This window comes from Micropterus dolomieu, linkage group LG20 (genome assembly GCF_021292245.1).
Source record: "Micropterus dolomieu isolate WLL.071019.BEF.003 ecotype Adirondacks linkage group LG20, ASM2129224v1, whole genome shotgun sequence".
NCBI classification, from domain to species: Eukaryota; Metazoa; Chordata; class Actinopteri; order Centrarchiformes; family Centrarchidae; genus Micropterus; species Micropterus dolomieu.
The window spans coordinates 11541165-11560241 of record NC_060169.1 but is presented as its reverse complement, the minus strand read 5'-3'; the positions used below and the strand labels follow the sequence as shown (position 1 = coordinate 11560241).

Below are 19077 nucleotides of genomic sequence, written 5' to 3'. Positions count from 1 at the left end.
CAACACCTCTTTAAGACAGTTTCAACAAAGGCTAAATATTATAAACTTCATGAAGGTAAGATTTATTGCAGATTTAAGTTAATTTAAGTTTCACCACACTGATGAGATAAACTGGCAACTGAGTGTAAGTCTGTTCACATTTGTACGTGGAAACAAATTGTAACTTGATGAATGATGATGGTTCTTTTGTTTAGCTTCTCTATAAATGTCTGAAAATATAGTGGCACATTCAGATTTCTTGTTTGTTTTATTAGTTTATTACCATAATAAGCAAATCCCCACATTTGCTGGGACCAACTTGTAAAAATGCAATCAATCAATTATTGAAATTGTTTCAAGTTAATTTTTTTGTTTACTAACTAATAGTTACTTTCAGCACTACTCACAAATACGACTTGAGCTGATCTGTGAGACAGTTAATAAGTCAATAATCTTGTGAAAGACTCTTAAGCTTTCCCAAGAGTTATGGTTGTATTAACAACAAGAGAACAGTTATACCCCGTTGTCAAAATTAGAAAAATAATTATTTTAATAGGGTCTTAAAATAATAAAGAATTTCTTAAACTGTTGATTTTGACTGTCATACACACCACACTTTTGTTTATATTTGGATGTTTTGGGCCAAATGTTAATAGCTGCTGGCTACTTTTGAGTTTTGAAAAAAAAAACAAACAAAAAAAAAAACACACATTATGTCTAGGCTCAAAGCCTTAGAAAACATTACACTGACTTGCCTGTATCTGTTCTACATGTGCAATGTTGATGTTCTCTATATCGTACTGTATCATGCAGCTACCAACACAAACTTTGGAAAACTTTAAACCTAGAATCAAAGTTCAAATGATAATTAGAACAATAAACATTTTGTTATATGCCAATGGTAAAGCGTTTATAATTAATAAACACATACTGAACACAGTAAAAAAAACCAAAAAAAAAAAACCCCTAAAAACATCAATGGACGTCAACAACTTTAATTTCATGTGTAAGTGATATTTAGTTCAAAATGTACTTCTAAAACACAGTGATACTAGCAAAAAGGGGGAAACAGAAATTTCCAGAGCTGTACACTGAGAAAAAAAAAAATAGAATTACATTTTCATAATTTGCTGACAACCATAATCTATAAAGAAAAAATTATTTACTTTGGGCCTGTAACATTGTTGACTTTACTTCATTTCTAACAGCAACACCCTGTAACTTGCTTATTTACACACAGTGTTTGCAGTTCTTTATAAGAAAGTGTAAATACTTCATTCATCTTTTGTACAAAGGTTTAAAAACACAATCATTTTCTGAACAAAGGCTAATGTTAATGCTAAACAAATACATTCTAGTTACTTCAACTCATCCAGGAGATATGAAAGACAACTATTTACAAAAATGATAAAGCTACAAAGTAATTTCCGCATTCACAAGAATCTATTCATATTTATGTGGGTTTAAATAGCTCTAGGCTAATGATATAACAATTGTGATTTGTTTATTTACTGGCCCTGAGAGTTATTTATTCAACCTATTATGGTTGGATAAAAGAATTACCTGTGTAACTGCTGAACAAAGATTTTTTAATAGGAATAACATCAATTTAAAGCCTCATATGAGAATAATCTAACAGGGGGCTTCTAGTCCTCAAAATGTTTTCAGTACACTGATAAACCAGCAGAGGGAGAAATTTTCCCAAATTTTCTGTTCAGATGTCCAAATGTCTTCATTTTTTAATGAATCCTTCTGCCAGCTTTTAACTTATCAAATAAGGAAATAAAAGAGTCACTTCATGATTCATTTAAATACATAAAAATGGTGGCATTTAAACATTTAAAAGACAACAAGGCTCCCAATTCTGGTGAGGTTCTCTGAAACAGAGGTCATGCGGCGTTTCACAGCTGGAGGGCTCAAATGACGACACTGGTACCACTGCGAGAACTCTTGTCCTGGGAGAGACATACTAACTTTAGATTCAATTAACTAGCAATCAGCATAACTCATACTGTTTAAAATGACGTGTGTTTGTTTTGTTGATGCAAGTGCATTGGTGTAGTTGCATAAGTGTGTGTCTTCAGCATGTGTCTATCAACTACGCTAAAGCACTGTACGTCTTACAGAGAAGCGTTCATTCCTCCGTGCTCCTGGTTTCTGTCCAGGCTCATACTCTGTGTAGTTGGGAGGCTTGTCAGTCCAGCCTCCACCTCCTCCTCTCCTGCTGCTGCCTTCATCATCTGAGCTCCAGGACCCTCTTCTCGAGTGCCTTGATGCTGGGGGAGAGTAGTTTCCTCTGGACCTGCTGTCAAACAGGTCATCTCTGGAACGGGAGCGGGGGCGGTTCACGCTCCCTCGTAACCCGCTGCGACTCCGCCCATCAAGTGACTCCTCGCTGTAGCTCCTGAGAGCACCTCTAGACTGAGTGGATGAGGGGTAACGGCTGCCCATTGGTCCTTGCTCATCTCGACGGCCAAAGCCACTTCGGCTGCTCTCGCTGGAGCTTGGGGGGCGAGACTTGGGCGCAGAGGGTGGCATTCTGCCCAGTGGTTGCTCTCTTATTGGTGGAAGTGTGATGATGCGACGCTCTACTGGGCCTTCATCAAGACCAGAGATTATGCTGGGAGGGCCATGGGAAAATGGGCCGTTGGGTTGCATGTGCTGGGGAGGAGGTGGCATGTGCTGCATGTGCTGCATGTGCTGCATGTGCTGCATGTACTGCGTGTGCTGAGGAGGAGGTGGCATGTGCTGCATGTGCTGCATGTGCTGGGGTGGAGGTTGCTAGGATGAGTGGGAAGAAGACACAAGAAGAAATAGAGACATAAATACAAAAATTTAAATCACTTGTACATTTAATTTTGTGAAATTCCCAGAGGCACAAGAGCTGTGCCTCAATTTTATGTATAGGACTTCAGCATTGTACCAAAAGCAAGTGACACAAACCAGTGCCCCGATAGATGTCAATCCAACCGCAATACTATTGCTAATTTCAGCTTTGGAAATTAATAGAAAAATAAAAAAAACTTTTTTAACAAAAGTTTTGTTAACTAGATTGGTCAAATCATTGGTTTTTCTAAATATACTAATTTCAGTCCACATAAAACTGCCAGTAATGTGAACCACCTCCCCTTCAAAGTAAAATGACAGGAAAACTATAAACTGGCTTCCAAATAGATACAAAATTACTACAATAAAGTAAACAGGAATGGTCACAGAAAGGGTTTACATTTAAACAGTAGGGAATGACAATATGATGAAATAATCTGATGCTCTTCTGTTTACAGAAACAGATTTGATAATACAATACCTGTAGCAGAGGACTGGTCATGTCTATCCCCTTCACCTGGCCCTCCAGGTAATCAAGCATTTGATTGGTGTTGGCAGGGGTGTGGTTGCCATGGACACTTGGAGGGGGCATGCTGTAAGATAATGACTGAGGAGGAGGGAGGGGCAAAGGGTTCATTGGGATGTTCTTTCCTGAAACAGATCCTGGAAAGACAAAATATTCACAAAACAAAGTCAGGTGATGCACATTTGGAGATATTTGTGGACGAATACCTACCTACAGTCTAAAACGGTATTAAAGCCACAGGGTGTGCTTATTTACTGACTTGCTGTGTGACCTGATGTGTGGGTTTCCATATGTACCTGAGTAGAGCAGTGGGTTCATCTGGGAGGAGGCGTGGCTCATTGGTGCATATCCCGGCTGTCCTCCTAACCAAGGAGCCATGGCCCTCTGAGCATCCTTCATCATACGATGCCGCATCACCGCTGCAAGATGAAGACACTTCATATTTATCAATACAGAAGGTCTTCTCTGTTTATAGGCTATTTATCTGCACTGCGGCTGACATGATTTTGTACCAAGAGATTTCCAAAGCGTACAATAAAATTTCAGACTAATTTTCTACCTACTAAGCACTGACTTTGGTTTATACCAGAACAGTAGGAAAGAGGTCCTTGTGAAAATAATATCCAGCACTTCAGAGGCATGACTGCTCAACAGCAACTCTTTAAAAAGGACAGGTTCATATGGCCATATGTACAATGAAGCTAGTTGTTGCTGTAATCGTTTCTCCTCCCCTTACTGACAGTTAGAGAGACCCCCTCCTAACTTGATATCAGTGTAAGTGATCTCGATAAGTTCCTGTTCTGTGTAAAAATTAATTCTGAGCCTTCTGCAGTTCGAGTCAAATCAAGAAGGTGTCTTCTAAAGTTAGTGCTAAATTCCCTGTCTTTGTTTCCCTAGTCTTTTCTTGCTATGCTCCGGTAGAGGAATAATAAGGAAACACAGTAACTTTGAAGCCCGTTTAAAGTCAAACTGCTGACGCATCATTTCAGCTTCAGCTACACTTTAAAATACCTAGAAAAATTACTGTAAATTTTATCCTCCATAGCTTACATTAAAAATCATGTCAGAAAAGGATCTTTTCACAGCCAGTATGGTCATGAGAAATTACAGCCACTAATAACACTCTCAATGTAGTCCTACACATGGGCATGCTCGTCACATATGCCCAACTCATCACATATGAACACTTGTTCAAGACCCCTTGGTGTCGCTTTTAACGCCCTGGGTACCCCCTTTGGCATTGTTTTTCAACGTGTAGGGCCGTGTAGGGTTCATGTTTGCAACAACACAACGTCAGGTCAAGTTAGCGATAACATCAGCTGGTAAACCCAACCCCTCCTTGTGCCTCAGCTGGAAGTAATGATGACTGAATGGTTTTTATCTTATTTTACCAAAAAGGTGGTGTCAATCAGAGCCTCTATTACCCCTGCGGCCTCTTACTCAGAGGTTCTTCACCAGCAACAAGAGAGTTTTAACCAGTTTTATCCCATCGACTTGTCTGAGCTTTTAAAAACAGTATCACAAATGAGAGTGCCCTCCAGCCCACTTGATGTAATACCTACAAAGTTTTTACTGAAAGTAATAGGCCCCATTTGATCTCTGTTTTCAACAGCTCCCTATCTACTGGTTGTGTCCTTGATTATTTTAAAACAGCTTGCGTGAACCCACTTTTAAAGAAACCTGGTTTAGATCCCTCCCTCCCACACAATTTTAGACCAATTTCAAAACTGCCTTTTATTGCAAATATTCTAGAAAGAATTGTGTCCAAACAGCTGCTCATTGTACTGGAAAATAACAAAATATTTGAAAAGTTTCAGTCTGGTTTCAGGAAGTACCACAGCACTGAGACTGCCCTGCTTAAAGTCACCAATGACCTTTTAATGTCTGCTGATGAAGGTATGTGCTCAGTCCTGGTACTCCTGGACCTTAGCGCTGCTTTTGACACCATTGATCACAACATCATGTTAGACAGACTGAGGCACTGGGTGGGGATCTCTGGTACTGCCCTACAATGGTTTTCGCCCTACCTGTCAAATAGGAAGTTTTGCGTGTCTGTAAACAACTATGTCTCTTCGTTCTGTCCAGTTAAATATGGTGTGGCTCATTTTGTTTTCCTTGTATCTGCTTCCCCTTGGACATATTATCCATAAACATGGCATTTCTTTTCATATTTATGCTGATGACGCACAAATATACTTGCCCGTCAGATCCACAGACCCTGGAATGCTGAGTTCACTTAACAACTGCCTTTGTGAAGTTAAAAAATGGATGTCAAATAATTTCCTCCAGCTGAACTCAGACAAAACAGAAATCCTGGTCATTGGGTCTCAGCAGATGGCAAAACAAATACTGCCATCTGCTGGTTCCCTAGTAAATCACATTAAGCCTGTGGCAAATAACCTTGGTGTTTGGTTTGATAGTAATTTAAATTTCGAGCAGCACACCACAAAGCTTGTTCAATCATGTTTTTATCAACTTAGAAATATAGCAAAAATTCGATCTATGTTAACTTTTAAGGACACCGTGACCATTTTATACGCCTTCATCTCATCACGCCTGGATTATTGCAACAGCCTTTTCACTTGTTTATCCCAAAAATCTATTGATCGACTCCAGACTGTCCAGAACTCAACTGCCAGGCTTTTAACCAGAACAAAGAAATATGACCACATTACTCCTGTTTTAGCTTCATTACACAAAGTTGTTGTAATTACAAAGTTGACAGAGCGTTTGCTGTCAGGGCCCCGAGGCTCTGGAACAGGCTGCCCAAGGAAATCAAGTCAGCTGAGTCAGTGAACTCTTTTAAGTCCCTTCTTAAAACATACTTTTAGGAGAGTCTTTCCCGATCTTATTTGACTTTATTTTATCCCTTTTATTTTATTCTATTTTACTAATTTTATATTTATCTTAAACGTGTATTTTATTCTTTTCAATGTTTTCATGCTTTTATCTTGTATTGTTTTTGTATTACTGTCTTTTGGGTATTATTGTCTTTACACTTGTTAAATCACTTTGTAACTTGTTTTTGAAAAGTGCTCTACAAATAAAGATTATTATTATTATTGTTATTATTATATTTAATTACATATATTTTATTTATTTGTTCTGTCAATTCACTAGGTAAGGTAGTCATCATTAGTATCAGTTATTACAGTTGAAAACAAGCAGCATGAAATGAAATGTTAGGGGGAGGAAGATAAAGCTAGAGACAGAGACTGCATGCAGCATGATCTGAGACCGGAGGCATGTACTACACATCTGTTCATGAATAGGGTAAATGGATGAACACTTGAGTGGCCTGTTTCACGCCTGCTTCCAAATCCCTCCTTTCTCACTTAGGGCCCGCAAGAGCCGCAAACTCCTCACACATGGATAGATGAGAACTGTGACCAATCGTATACAAGATTCTAGTGGTTTTGAATGCAGCATTGCTTTTCCGCCATTAGTATGACACATTTCATCTAATTTCTCAGCACATAATAAGAAAATAATAGAATGACCAGTGAAATTATAGTGCATAATATGCAAAAAACACAGTGTAGTCCTGCATGATATTTATATACAGTAATGGTGTCCTGGTCATGCTTGTGGTTCTTGAGCTTTGTGCAAAGACATTGTAAGAGTTGAAAATTGTTTTAACTTTTTTGAAAAGTAACTTGATCAGATCACCTGATTTCAGGAAAAGACTCTTAAATATTCTGGTCTTGTTATTCTAGTTCATGACCACCATCAGTATGTATTTTTTTTTAATAGGAGCTAATAGCTAATAGTGTAATTTAATAGCAGTTTTGAAAGCTATCTGGAATATTCTCTTCCAACATAATATCTCCGTATTACTAACATTTCAAAGCAACAATCAACATAATTGATACATATCCTGTGTTGCTCTTCTGGGCCTCATTAGAATTTTTTGCAAACATTACAGATAACTCAATTATACAATACAATTATAGTGAATCACAATTTTGGATGTTCTTTGCTCCCTGCTGGTTTCTTTTGAAACGGGTGACAAGGCAAAATGCACATATCAGTAACAACAAATTGCCAAACCACACAGAGCAGCATGAATGTTGTTTCTTTTGGTTGTAAAATTAGATGAAAAAGATTCCTCAGAAATCCAAACTGATTATTTAGTTTTAATCAAAGTCTGATTAAAATGTCAGATTCACTTTTCCTCATTTACTGTGATGACATAAGAAACCATTGTACGCAAGCTGTTGTTTATCTCAGCATATAGTGTATGTGCTGCTTTGAAAGAAAACTAAGGCACTCACACTGTAAATATTGATACTCCACGACATATTTAAATACTGTGCACTGATTTTATTATTTAACATTGTAAAGGAGCTCCAATATTTCTTTTTCCTGGGGAGCAAAATGCCTTGTACCTCAGGGCTAGAATGGAGCTCACTCCAGCTAGCAGCCATCCATGAAATGAGAAAATCTATAATGCATTTAATTCTGTTCTCTGTAGGTCAGGTCTCCCAATGGCACTGCAGGGACTACAAACACTGCATCAACCTTATTCCAATCCTTCTGCAATATCCATACGTACAGTAGTATTACTCAGTATCCACCATCTCTGGCTGTCTCTCTCTCACACACACAAATTGTAATTGTAGCACATCAAGTCATGACCATCCCAGGACGCTCCCACCTCAACTGGTGACCTCTTGCAGTGTAGCCTTTTATCTGTTTTTCATCTGTGCAAGGGTCTATCTGCAGTCTCGCAAGTTACATGACACACCCACTTTACTACATGACACGCCCCCTGAGATAACTTGCTGGAATAACTTATATTTACAATTACATTTACTTATTTGGCAGATGTTTTTATCCAAAGTGACTTACATTTGAGGAACAACATACAAGCATTAAATAAAGTAAGAGATCTATAAGTGACAATGGATTAACTGATTAACTGATTACTTTTGGTGCCTAAACCTAACTAAACTGCAGCCATTTAGAAGGCGTTCAGGCGGCAAATTTACAAATCCTACAACGGCGAAGGCATAACCGGCCCTATCCTGCCTATGATTGGCTTTGCCTGACGATGACGTTTCAGTAAGTTTTTTGCTGTTCTTTAGCAAATTAGCTTGAAATTGTTAAGTCATAATAAATTCTATTTGTTCACAGTAGCGGGTATAGCCCTCCCAACAAGTCCTCCAAGCTAAACGACAACATAGGTTGACTCATATGAGCATATCCTAAAATAGTGCCCCTACCGGTGGTGTTTGTCCAGGCCTCCCAAAACGACAATTTCAAACTCTGTTTCCCGACTGGACCTACGTTTTGGAAATCACGTGACCTCCGTCACATGACATAAACACATGGAGAACACAGTGACACAAAGGCCGATCTGCACAGCTATTTGGTTCACAGGTCATACTATCACTGACTTAGGTTTAGGCACACACAAGTTACTAAACTTCCACCCAACCCACCACCACTGGAGCACATCTTTATGACTATTTATAATCATAGACTGTATAGGCTCAGGTAGCAACCTGGTTGCTGAGGGTGAGAAGAAACATTAATGTTCCATTTTTTATTAGCTCAAGATTATTAACTGTAACAATATCCAGTGAAAGTGTAGGCCACTGAGATGCGAAGGCAGCTAGCTATCCAATCACAGAGTAACCCTTGTGTAATTTGATGCAATGCCTTGAACAGAATAAACAGTGTTTGAAATTGGAGTAAGCCATGACTCAACAGAACAATAACACAAGATTTCCCCTTTCAAGGATCAATGGATAGGTCATTGACTCATCAGACCTGGGAAATGTTCATTCAAATGAACCAAACGGATGCTGTATACCAAACTATTTATTCCTGAATGACTTACTACTGTGAACAAATGGACTGCATTTATAAGAAATTATTACAATTTCAAGCTAATTTGCTGAAGACGGCAGAAAAGCAGAACAGCAAAAACTTCCTGTTCTTTCAGCAAGGGCTCTGTGAATCATTGTTAGGCAATCATCATCAGAGTAGGGCGGGTCATTTCTTTGGGATAGTAGGATTTGCATATTTGTGTGCCGGGGTGCCTGTAGCACCTCAAGATACACCCACCTCAAGCATTGATCCCTTTCAGTCGAGTGTTATGACTGGCTGTAGGGTACTGTAACCTGATATGTGCCGGCCATGGTAGTATAAAGAGAACTGGAGACTGCGTTGGGGGTGGGGCTCCATTCCTGCCTATGAAAGCTGCTCAGTGGTAGATAGAGCCAAAAAAGTTAAAATTAAAATTAAAGTCTCAGCTGCTCAATTTGTTCTTGTTTCCACAAGCTAAAAGTATCAAGGGATTCGTGAAAGTATGATGTAAGCAATTCAAATATACAATTGACATAAAAAAATATAAATATTGCAAATTTCTGCCATTAACATAAATGCTTTAAACTTAAACTCAGTTAGGAAAAAATAGTATCCATGTTTCCACACCAGTAACAGGAAGTTTCATATTAAAGGCTAGCAGTATTAATAATTTACATCCCCATTGTATTTTATGCAGTTAGTAGCATGGATGTATGATAAGTTATATCCATGGGAAGCAGGCACTAAAAGAACCATCTTCTTCTTCTTTATGCTTTTGGCAGATTGCAATCTCAAATACCATCTTCTTTTCTAATGAACTTTGACCTAGATTTACCTCTGCAGACTACTCATAATAACATTCTTCTCTTCACAGGTTAGCTGTACTATAGCAATGGGATATCCTTATGTACTTCATTGTTGGTGCTGTTCTTTCCGCAATGATCTTAGCACTCTTGGCCAACTGCACAATATCTGGTACTTAAGAGATGAATCCCCTGTATCTAAATAATCTAAAATGGATGCCCTCCATTATATCAAGACCATCACTATGGAGAGGCACACAGTTATTCTATGATATAATTATAGCTGTAAATATAACAGCTGTAAAGTCTGAGACTCACAGAAAATGGTAGTCAACAAATGCTAAATGGACAGACACAGTATTTCACATGCTACAGGATGAGTGTGTTCACTATTGTTGTTAACACAGTTTACGTGTGTGTGTGTGTCACACTGTCTCTGGACTACTGCCTCGCAATTTTCTGTTCTGCTGTCCTTTGTGTCATGGTGGCTGGCAGGCAGGCCCTGTCTGATGATGTCAGTGTGGCTTAAATAACTAGGCCAAATGATGGTTGGTTGTGTATCACCACCATGGATCCCTGTCAGTCCTCTCATCATGTATCTAGAAACAATGAGGGAGAGAGTGTGACAATGTGGCTTCTTGTGACAAGAGGGGGTATAAAAGGGAAAGAAGACAAACAGTATAATGGTGATTTGCTCCATTAAATCTCATCAGAGATGAATGAGATAAGGAGATGAGGGACAGTTGCAGCTACAATGCCTCAGTCGGGTCTAGCTCACTTACTCTCTGTTCTGTGTAAAATGTGAAACAGTAGTGAAAATCAATGTCACAGCATTTTATAATTTGTATTGTGACAGCAGCTGCTGCCAATGACATTGGTGCTGCAACTAATGATTATTTTCATTATCAATTTATCAGCAAATTATTTTCTTGACTGGTTAATCGTTTTGGTCTACAAAACAGAACATACTAAAAAATGGCCATCATAATTTCCAAGAGCTCACTAGTCTGTCTAACACTCCAAACCTTAATTTACTAACATAAGACAAGTTATATAGGAGCAAATATTTAATCAAACTTATTATTTGATTATCAAAAGTTAGAATTAATAGAATTAATTTTCTGTCAGTTCTGTCAAAGACTAATTCATTAATCAGCTAAGTTTATTGGTTCAGTTATACATACCTGGATATCTAACAAATAATACTTAGTTTAACAATCTCAAAGTAATAGGCTACTTTCAACTCCACATAGGATGGAAATGATAGGATATTGTTTTTGCCCATTCCTTTGTTTGAGTGACTGCAACACAGTTTCGTATGCAGCATAAAAACTACAATTTCATGTGACCTTTTTAGACTTGAACGGAAGAGGACGAGGCCTCGAATAATCCTATATAAGACAACATTAGCCTACAACTTCATAAATGTGTTTCTGTTAGAGTAAGGCTGCTCTCTCTGCATTTTAACGCTATTTTATGTGTACAATTTTCTCCCATTCGATAACTTATTTTGTGTCACTGACAAAATGACTACCTCGTCTGTTTTGGTTTAACCCCAGACCCTACATTTCTGATCAATGAACTAATTTCGTCGACAGAGGAGTGCTACAGCTTCACAAACTGGCGCGCCGTAAACATAGAAAAGCATTGCTAGAGTACATGTGCAGTGCCACAGAAAGAAGCACGATAAATCATTAGAAGACCTTTTTTCAAGCTATCATAAAGACTATATACGACAACATAAACAACTATATATTTATATTCAGGAATAAGCGAAATGAAGCACTCAGTAAAATTCAAGAGTTGGTGTTTCCCAATCTAGATTAAACATATCTATGACCATTCAGTCGTGCCTGGACGACGCCGTGAACGCGCATGTCAGGTTCGCTGCAGAGATCCGGCTGCCTCGGCTCTCACGATTAATCGCAGGGATGGTATTGACAGCGCGAGGCGACAGGCGGCCAGTTTTCCATGTTTAAATATATGGGAGGAAATGACCTGGTGAAATTACATTTAGACGGGTCGAACCCAAATTCCCCGCAACGCCACCGTTTGTGGAGGAAGACGACACTGCCAGGCCGAGGACAGCGTTAACGTTACTGATGGAATTCCCAGTCTTTGCTAGATGGAGAAACCGAAAGGGTGGACTCGTTATTAATAATTAAAATTAACATCTGCTGCTAAAATATAAGGAAAATGCATTTGCATCAGGTGCTGACGGGAGCTGTAAACCCTGGAGATTGCTGCTATTCGGTGGGAAGCGTGAATGACATTCCTTTCACGGTGAGGATTTATTTTGATATTATTTGTTCAAGATGACACCATTTGAAGCTAACGAATGACTAGCTAGCTGGGTAGTTAGCTAGCCAGCGATATGTTGGGCTGTAACCGGGCTGGCTAGCGAGCTAAAGCACTGGCTAACCAGGTAGCGTGCTAGCCAAACTGCCGCACCGAGAGATTCAACAGTGAGTCTAGACCACTCGGGGCATCCTTGTCACAAGCCTCTCTTTCATTTACCTTGACAGTCAGTCAGACATTGAAAAGCTAACATGCTCACAAAGATGCTCAACAGTAATGTCTGCATCTCTTCTGTTTGGGGTAACGTTATATTATTTATCGCTCCTAGGCGTTAACGCTAGCCACTCAGATGACCTTTAGCTGCATCTCGTAACGTTATAATTACTGCGAGGGAATCCCTTTGCTCAGCCACAACATTACTGACAAATATTTGCACGCCTCGACGAAATTTCGCAGTGCACACTACAGATGACTAAGTTACGCATGAGGCTTGACAAAATTTGCGCACCCACTAACGTTACACTGGATGCAATGCTATGTGTTGTATCTGGTTGCAGAACTAGCTAATCTTGCTACCATTTGGCGTTAAATCCTGACGTATCTTTAGGTCGCTGTCATCTTAGCATCAGCTGCGCCAGTCGTGACGTAGAGAGCCATATATGGATACATGAGCTGGAGGGTTGAATGGCAGTGTTTTGGTGTCGAAAATAACATTCATAAACGTCGTGCCATCTGCCATCATTTTTAGTGAAAGAGAACACACTTACATTTTAATTGCTGATGTGTGTTGGCCCTTTAACAGCTCATTACATCAGTCATTTAGTCTTTATGTATTTGTAAGCGTGCTGATCAAACATACCATATCCTATGTATATTATTTATTGATTATTTGTCTGTCTGAGGCCTGACAACTTCCCATCATTTCTCTTTATGACTCAGGTTGACAGGACCGAGCGGTCTGGTCAATATTCCATTTTGTGCAGTGAGACATGGAAACCTATAACATTACAGACTGTTTTTTTGATGGCGAATAGGAAGGGGTGCACAATAATTCAGAACCTCAACACATGTCGTGGCTCTTTTGCGTAGTATGGATTGGTTGGAGTTGAAGCATGGAGTAGAGCATAGTAGAAAGAATACTGTAGCATCCTGAGTCAGCTCTTGTCTGAGAGCAGACGATGAACGGTGATGACTTTATTGATAGCTGAATGATCTTTCATAACATATCATAAGGAAAACCCCCTTTGCTGTGTTTTAACTGAGTGGTAACTTTCTGTTGTCATCTTGATAAGTCTTTGGCTTTCGAGGGTCTTATTTACCGTAATCTATTTATATTAAAAGTATTTTTCATGTTTTAAGGCAATTTATTATTTTCTAAAAAGGCAGACACATTCTTTAGACAAGTATTTATCTGAAGTCTAGGGCTTTTTGTCCACAAAGAGTGAAAGGTGAGAAAATATGCTACTAATGTATCATAACATGATTAGTATCAGAAGGGATAGTTTTTAAATTTAAGATTGGTTCAAGATAGAAACAGCAATGTAGTGATTTTTGCCTTGTTGATGACTACAAAGGTTGTAGCTAAAAGCGATCTGACTGCATTAGTTCAATTCTGCCAGTGTGGGCTCACAGTAAATTTTTGAACAGCTCTGTTGCTTAGAAAACTGAGCCTGTCTAATGGCTGCCAAATCTAGGCTTGGTCTGCTCCTGCTGCCTATTTGCGAGGTGGTGCTTTGATGTTGTTGTTGTTTTTATTTTTTCACGTTTTATTTTTTCAGAACTACCGACACCCTCTCTTCCTTCTTCTATGATTCCCTCAGTCCTTTACAATATAACGCACTAATTCATTGTCTTGCGCATTTTTGTTAAAACTATAAAGATGAATTTCCCCATTTCCCCTTACACTGTCCCCATATCAAGGCTGTTGGAATGTAAACAGGCTGGCTTTGTACCTAGGGTCATATCTGCCATAACATACGACAGAGCTGTATATGAGGCTAAAGCCATGAGTGTTGCCATAGGGCCCCAGTTTCTATGCCTCGTCTTTTCTTTCTGTGTCTGAGAGGGTATTTGAAGAACACCAAACATCATGTCCAGTGCAGTTACACTCACACTGACCCCAAGGGCTCCTAGGCCAGAACCTGACACAACACGCAAACACATAACACAATACAACTATCCTACAGCAGCCATGAACGCACCAGTTCAAATTAGCAAGCATGAGGCTAGAGCTTCATCGGATCAATATCAATATCAATATCAATTTTATTTATATAGCACAGTTAAAACAACCAAGGTTGACCAAGGTGCTTCACAGGTTAAATACAACAACAAGAATCATTCCATCTCCATGCTAGTTGTTTCTGTGTTCCAGCATGGTGTCTACAGTGGTGCATGCTAAACTTTGTGCATTGGCATATTGGCAGAAATTGAAAGACATACTTAATGCAGTTGGAATAAATAACAGTAAAACAAAGTTGCTCGGTCATTGTTAGTCTAGTGATCCAATTTAAATAGTTGATTCTTCAAAATGGGCCGAGTCTCATTTGTGTCGAATTTCTAATATGACACGACAACTGTTAAATATTTTTTCTGCGATTTTGGGGGATTTATATTTATAAGTGTTGTGAACACAGAAGACTAGATGATAATGTCCTCTTCAGAGGTTGTGAAAACATGGTTAGAAAGACTATATTTGCTTTTATATCAGTGCTTTTCTACCTGTGGTCGATGTTGTAAATGTGCGTAAACATATGCAAATGATGGGTGAACCGCTAAAAATAGACTACATGTGTAAACTAGAAAGCACAGTGAGAGAGCGTACAGTGCAGCAAGGATGTGAATGAAAATTTTGTCATTTTAATAATATAACATATTTTTTCTGCCTCTGGATTAAGAGCCACATCAGAATACAGATATTGTCACATAATATAAAAAAGTGGTGCAGATTGGCTGAAGGCGGATGTGATTTTAATACTTTCTGGGAATATTCAAGTTTCAGTGTATTGTGCAAGTGTGAATAAGTGTTTCAGTCTCATGACCTATGGCCCCTTTCATTTTAACATGTTAGTGTTGCAACAACTATAGGCAGAATGCCACCAGGTTTTGCTGGATTGTTGTGAGTAGATATAGCATGTGTCTTCTAAATTTGGTTGCAGTGGCACATTTAGGTATGATTTATGGCAGTTTATGTCAAATGGGCCGTGCATACAAGTTTTTGCCACCATTTACAGAACAATGCTATGGCAAATCAAAACATGAATGACATTTTACAACTCCATCAATTAGGTTATGTACCAAAATTATAAAACAAAATCTGACAGAAATGGGTGCAGCCTATAGCAAATCAAGGAATAAAGACAAAGAAAAATTTAATTAAATGTCTTACAGTTCAACAATTTTGAGCCAAGAAGTAGCATGCTTTATAAGTGATGACATGGTAGAGGAATTTGTTCCAGATACAAGACAAAAACGGTTCCTTAGTCCATGGAGTTATTTCTCACTAAATTTCCTAGACATCTGTTGAGTCGTTTTGATATCCTGCTACCTATAGACAAATAAATGGGACATATCACTGTTTGTTTTTGTTTTTTTGATTCATTAAGTTGCTGCAATAGCAGCTGATCTAACGGGATACAGAATGGAGACAGATTGATGCCGGACTTGGTGTAGTTTGGCTTTTAATGCACATTGCTTCACTGCGGTCGTGTTACAGGGAATAACAAGGCCCCTATGATATGACTATAGACAGTGGGATCAAAGTACATGCCTTATTACAGATTGACGGAGAGTACAGGTTACTACAGGCCAGAATTGATCAATTCATGTTTTTAAATATTTTCAGCTAAGGCTTTTGACTACAGCTCAATGCCATCTGACTAGCACAAACATGGAAATGGTACACATGGTAGCAGCTGTGGAACATCCTCGCATGAATGCATTGAGCATGGAGAATTAGTGACATTAGATGGAAAGGCAGAAGTGATCTCGCACTCTCTTATCTACTTTCATTACCACAGCAAATGCCTGCATTCACTCTTTTCTTTTAACATACATTTACCCTGAAAAGTGGCTAAATCCCTACCTCATGGTGTTCAAATAGCAATAGCACTCTTAACTATACAATAATATGTGAATTGACCAACTGGACAGGGGGTCTACTGTAGGTGGTATACATTTGGTTACTGACGGTGTTGCATGTGAATTACTTATTATGGTAGATCGCCCTTAATGTGTCGCCCTTCACATATTTCTGTCATTGTTTAAAAAATTCAGTAAATGACAAAGAATATTCAGTTAATGCAACCCTTGCTGTTAAGTTTTGCCAATGTTTACCATGACCATATAAAGGTATTGTGTTGCTTCTACGTATGAACCATCCTACAAAGTATTGCCACCACTCAGTACCTTGTTGTTTGCGCTGTGTGTGTGCATGTGTGTGTGTGTGTGTGCGTGTGTGTGCATTTGTGGATGATGAAAGAAATACAGGACACAAGACCAAAGCAAAAGAACGAAGCAATGATGATAGGCCACCCCAATTATGGTGGATACACACATATCTACCAGCCTGTCTCAAACAAATTACCTTGGTGAGAAAGACAGTAGTACGGACTCACACATTTTCTTACACGTGTGTGAGTGTGTGAAAGAGAAGAGAGGTGTAGAGCAGCCCTAGACAGTGCGTGACGGTGACCGCTTTTAATTCCATCTGTAATGTGCAGGAGCAAATGCCGCAGCAAACAGTAAAGCACAGACTGTACCTCCCTTACTTCTCTTTCTACCTGTCTCTCACATATTATGCTGTAGCATGTAAAATATAATCTTATGGCAGTCTTCACTACCATCCTCAGCTGTCACTTTATATATGTCCTGTTGTGTGACCCAGTGGTTCTCAGCCTCTCCTCCTGTTCTCCTGAATAATGAAAGACACAAGCCGTCAGCCTGACTGTACTGTTGCTTCGAGGCCAGCTTGCCTGTCTTCCAAGGGCTGCTGCCATTGCTGCCAACCACCACTGTATCAGTTTACCCTGCTGCATATAATCCAAATCTAAACACAGGGCTGCCCATTAAGTGTATGCAATTAGTATGTCATGTGCTGTTTATGTCTTCTTATTGCACATGAGTAGGTGTTATTTTATCATGCAGTTGATCTGTAAAACAGCCTCTTGTTTGTTTTACTGTTACATTATTTGGTTTCTCTACTCGTTTTACCACCACAACCTGCCAATGCCATTTTGGTTTAAGGTGACTGCCAGGCTGTGCTAATCCTGCTGTAATATCTCACCCTGCTAATGCAATATTCATATAGTGCTATTGAGTGCTATGATGGTCTGCTTTTGGTGATTAATATCACATAATATAATTAATATATGGAGATTCAAAGTAGGGCTGGGTGATAGGGCCAAAAATGTTATCACGATAAAAACATTTCATCCATCCATCATCATCCTGTGTACAGGGTCGCGGAGGGCTGGAGCCAGCTGACATCGGGCAAAAGGCGGGGTACACCCAGGACAGGTCGCTAGTCTATCGCAGGGCCACACATAGACAAACAACCATGCACACACGGACACCTAAGGACAATTTAGAGCCACCAATTAACCTAGTCTGCATGTCTTTGGATGGTGGGAGGAAGCCAGAGCGCCCGGAAAGAACCCACGTAGACACGGGGAGAACATACAGACTCCACACCTGCTGTGAGGCGACAGTGCTAAACACTGCACCACCGCGCCGGCCCCAAAAACATTTCATACCATTCGATATTGATAATTATCACGATAAATGTCAAATCATTATTTCTTTCAAGTTTAAAGGCAGATTTTTGCTCCTGAGTGAAAATTGAAGAAACCAGATAGTTAATTATGTGGTTAAACTTTTCTTTATGGTCAGAATTTGACAAACCCTTGATGCCAAACAATGGATGACCTTTTTTTCACCATAGTCTCTCCAAATCCTGTGGGAAACACTGAGTAAAAAGGACATTTTGACTATTTAATTTATGCAATGGTAAAAAAATTGGCAATATAAATGGAAAAAAATGTGAAAAACCTTGTTCGGTATTCGGGAAAGTTTTTCATTATATTCGGTTTTGGCTTCGGCCAAGAATTTTCATTTCATGCATCCCTACCAGATATTAAGGTCTTCCACTTCCGTAGTCCATGACTAGTTTTCACATCATGCAAGGAGAAGGAACACACATACATACACACAGTATAAATATGTATATGTAATAATCAGTGAACACCGGCCCGATTTGCAGTGATATTTATCATTTTAAGTTTCAGTGATTTGGTTTCATTTGTCTATTGTGGCTCGATCTAATTTGGTTCCTCCGTCTGACCATTTCTTTTTCAGGCATATGGCTCAGGTTGTGATGTAGTGATCTTGGCTAGTGACTTTGAGTGTGTGCAGATTATCCCGGGAGCTCAGAATGGAAACATACAGGTGGGCTGTGTGGAGTGCTCCCACCAGCTTGGCAGGGTAAGTGTTAACTGCATACTTATACACACTCCCAGTTTTTGTTTTTCCGTGAAGACCGAAGACATTATCAATTTCACTACAGAAATACATTTATCTGTCTAGTACTGCCCATGCTTTCCTGTCCTTGATCTCCTGCTCTCCTGTGCCACTCCCCACCTACCCTTCACCTGTGGGAATGGCTGTGCAGAAGCACTGATGGGATGAGTAATATTTTTAGAATTTTTAGTAATATCTTTATTTTTAGATCGCTGCATCCTACGGAAACACAGTCTGCATCTTTGAACCTCTTTCTACCAACCCAAACAAACGCCACAAGGTGAGCATGGATGTCAGTATTTTAGGTGTGTGTGT

At 39.2% G+C, this 19077-nt stretch overlaps 1 protein-coding gene across 1 annotated transcript in view; it reads right to left on the bottom strand.

Annotated features, from left to right (window-relative positions):
• Positions 1 to 505: 505 nt before the first annotated feature.
• Positions 506 to 19077, bottom strand: part of ildr1a (immunoglobulin-like domain containing receptor 1a) — a 24800-nt gene continuing 6228 nt past the window's right edge. The window contains exons 6-9 of the mRNA XM_046031775.1: positions 3628 to 3750; positions 3287 to 3468; positions 2104 to 2760; positions 506 to 1934 (exon numbers count right to left, since the gene is read on the bottom strand). Coding sequence (XP_045887731.1) covers positions 1896 to 1934; positions 2104 to 2760; positions 3287 to 3468; positions 3628 to 3750 — 1001 coding nt within the window. The 3' untranslated portion in view covers positions 506 to 1895. The remainder of the gene's footprint in view (positions 1935 to 2103; positions 2761 to 3286; positions 3469 to 3627; positions 3751 to 19077) is intronic.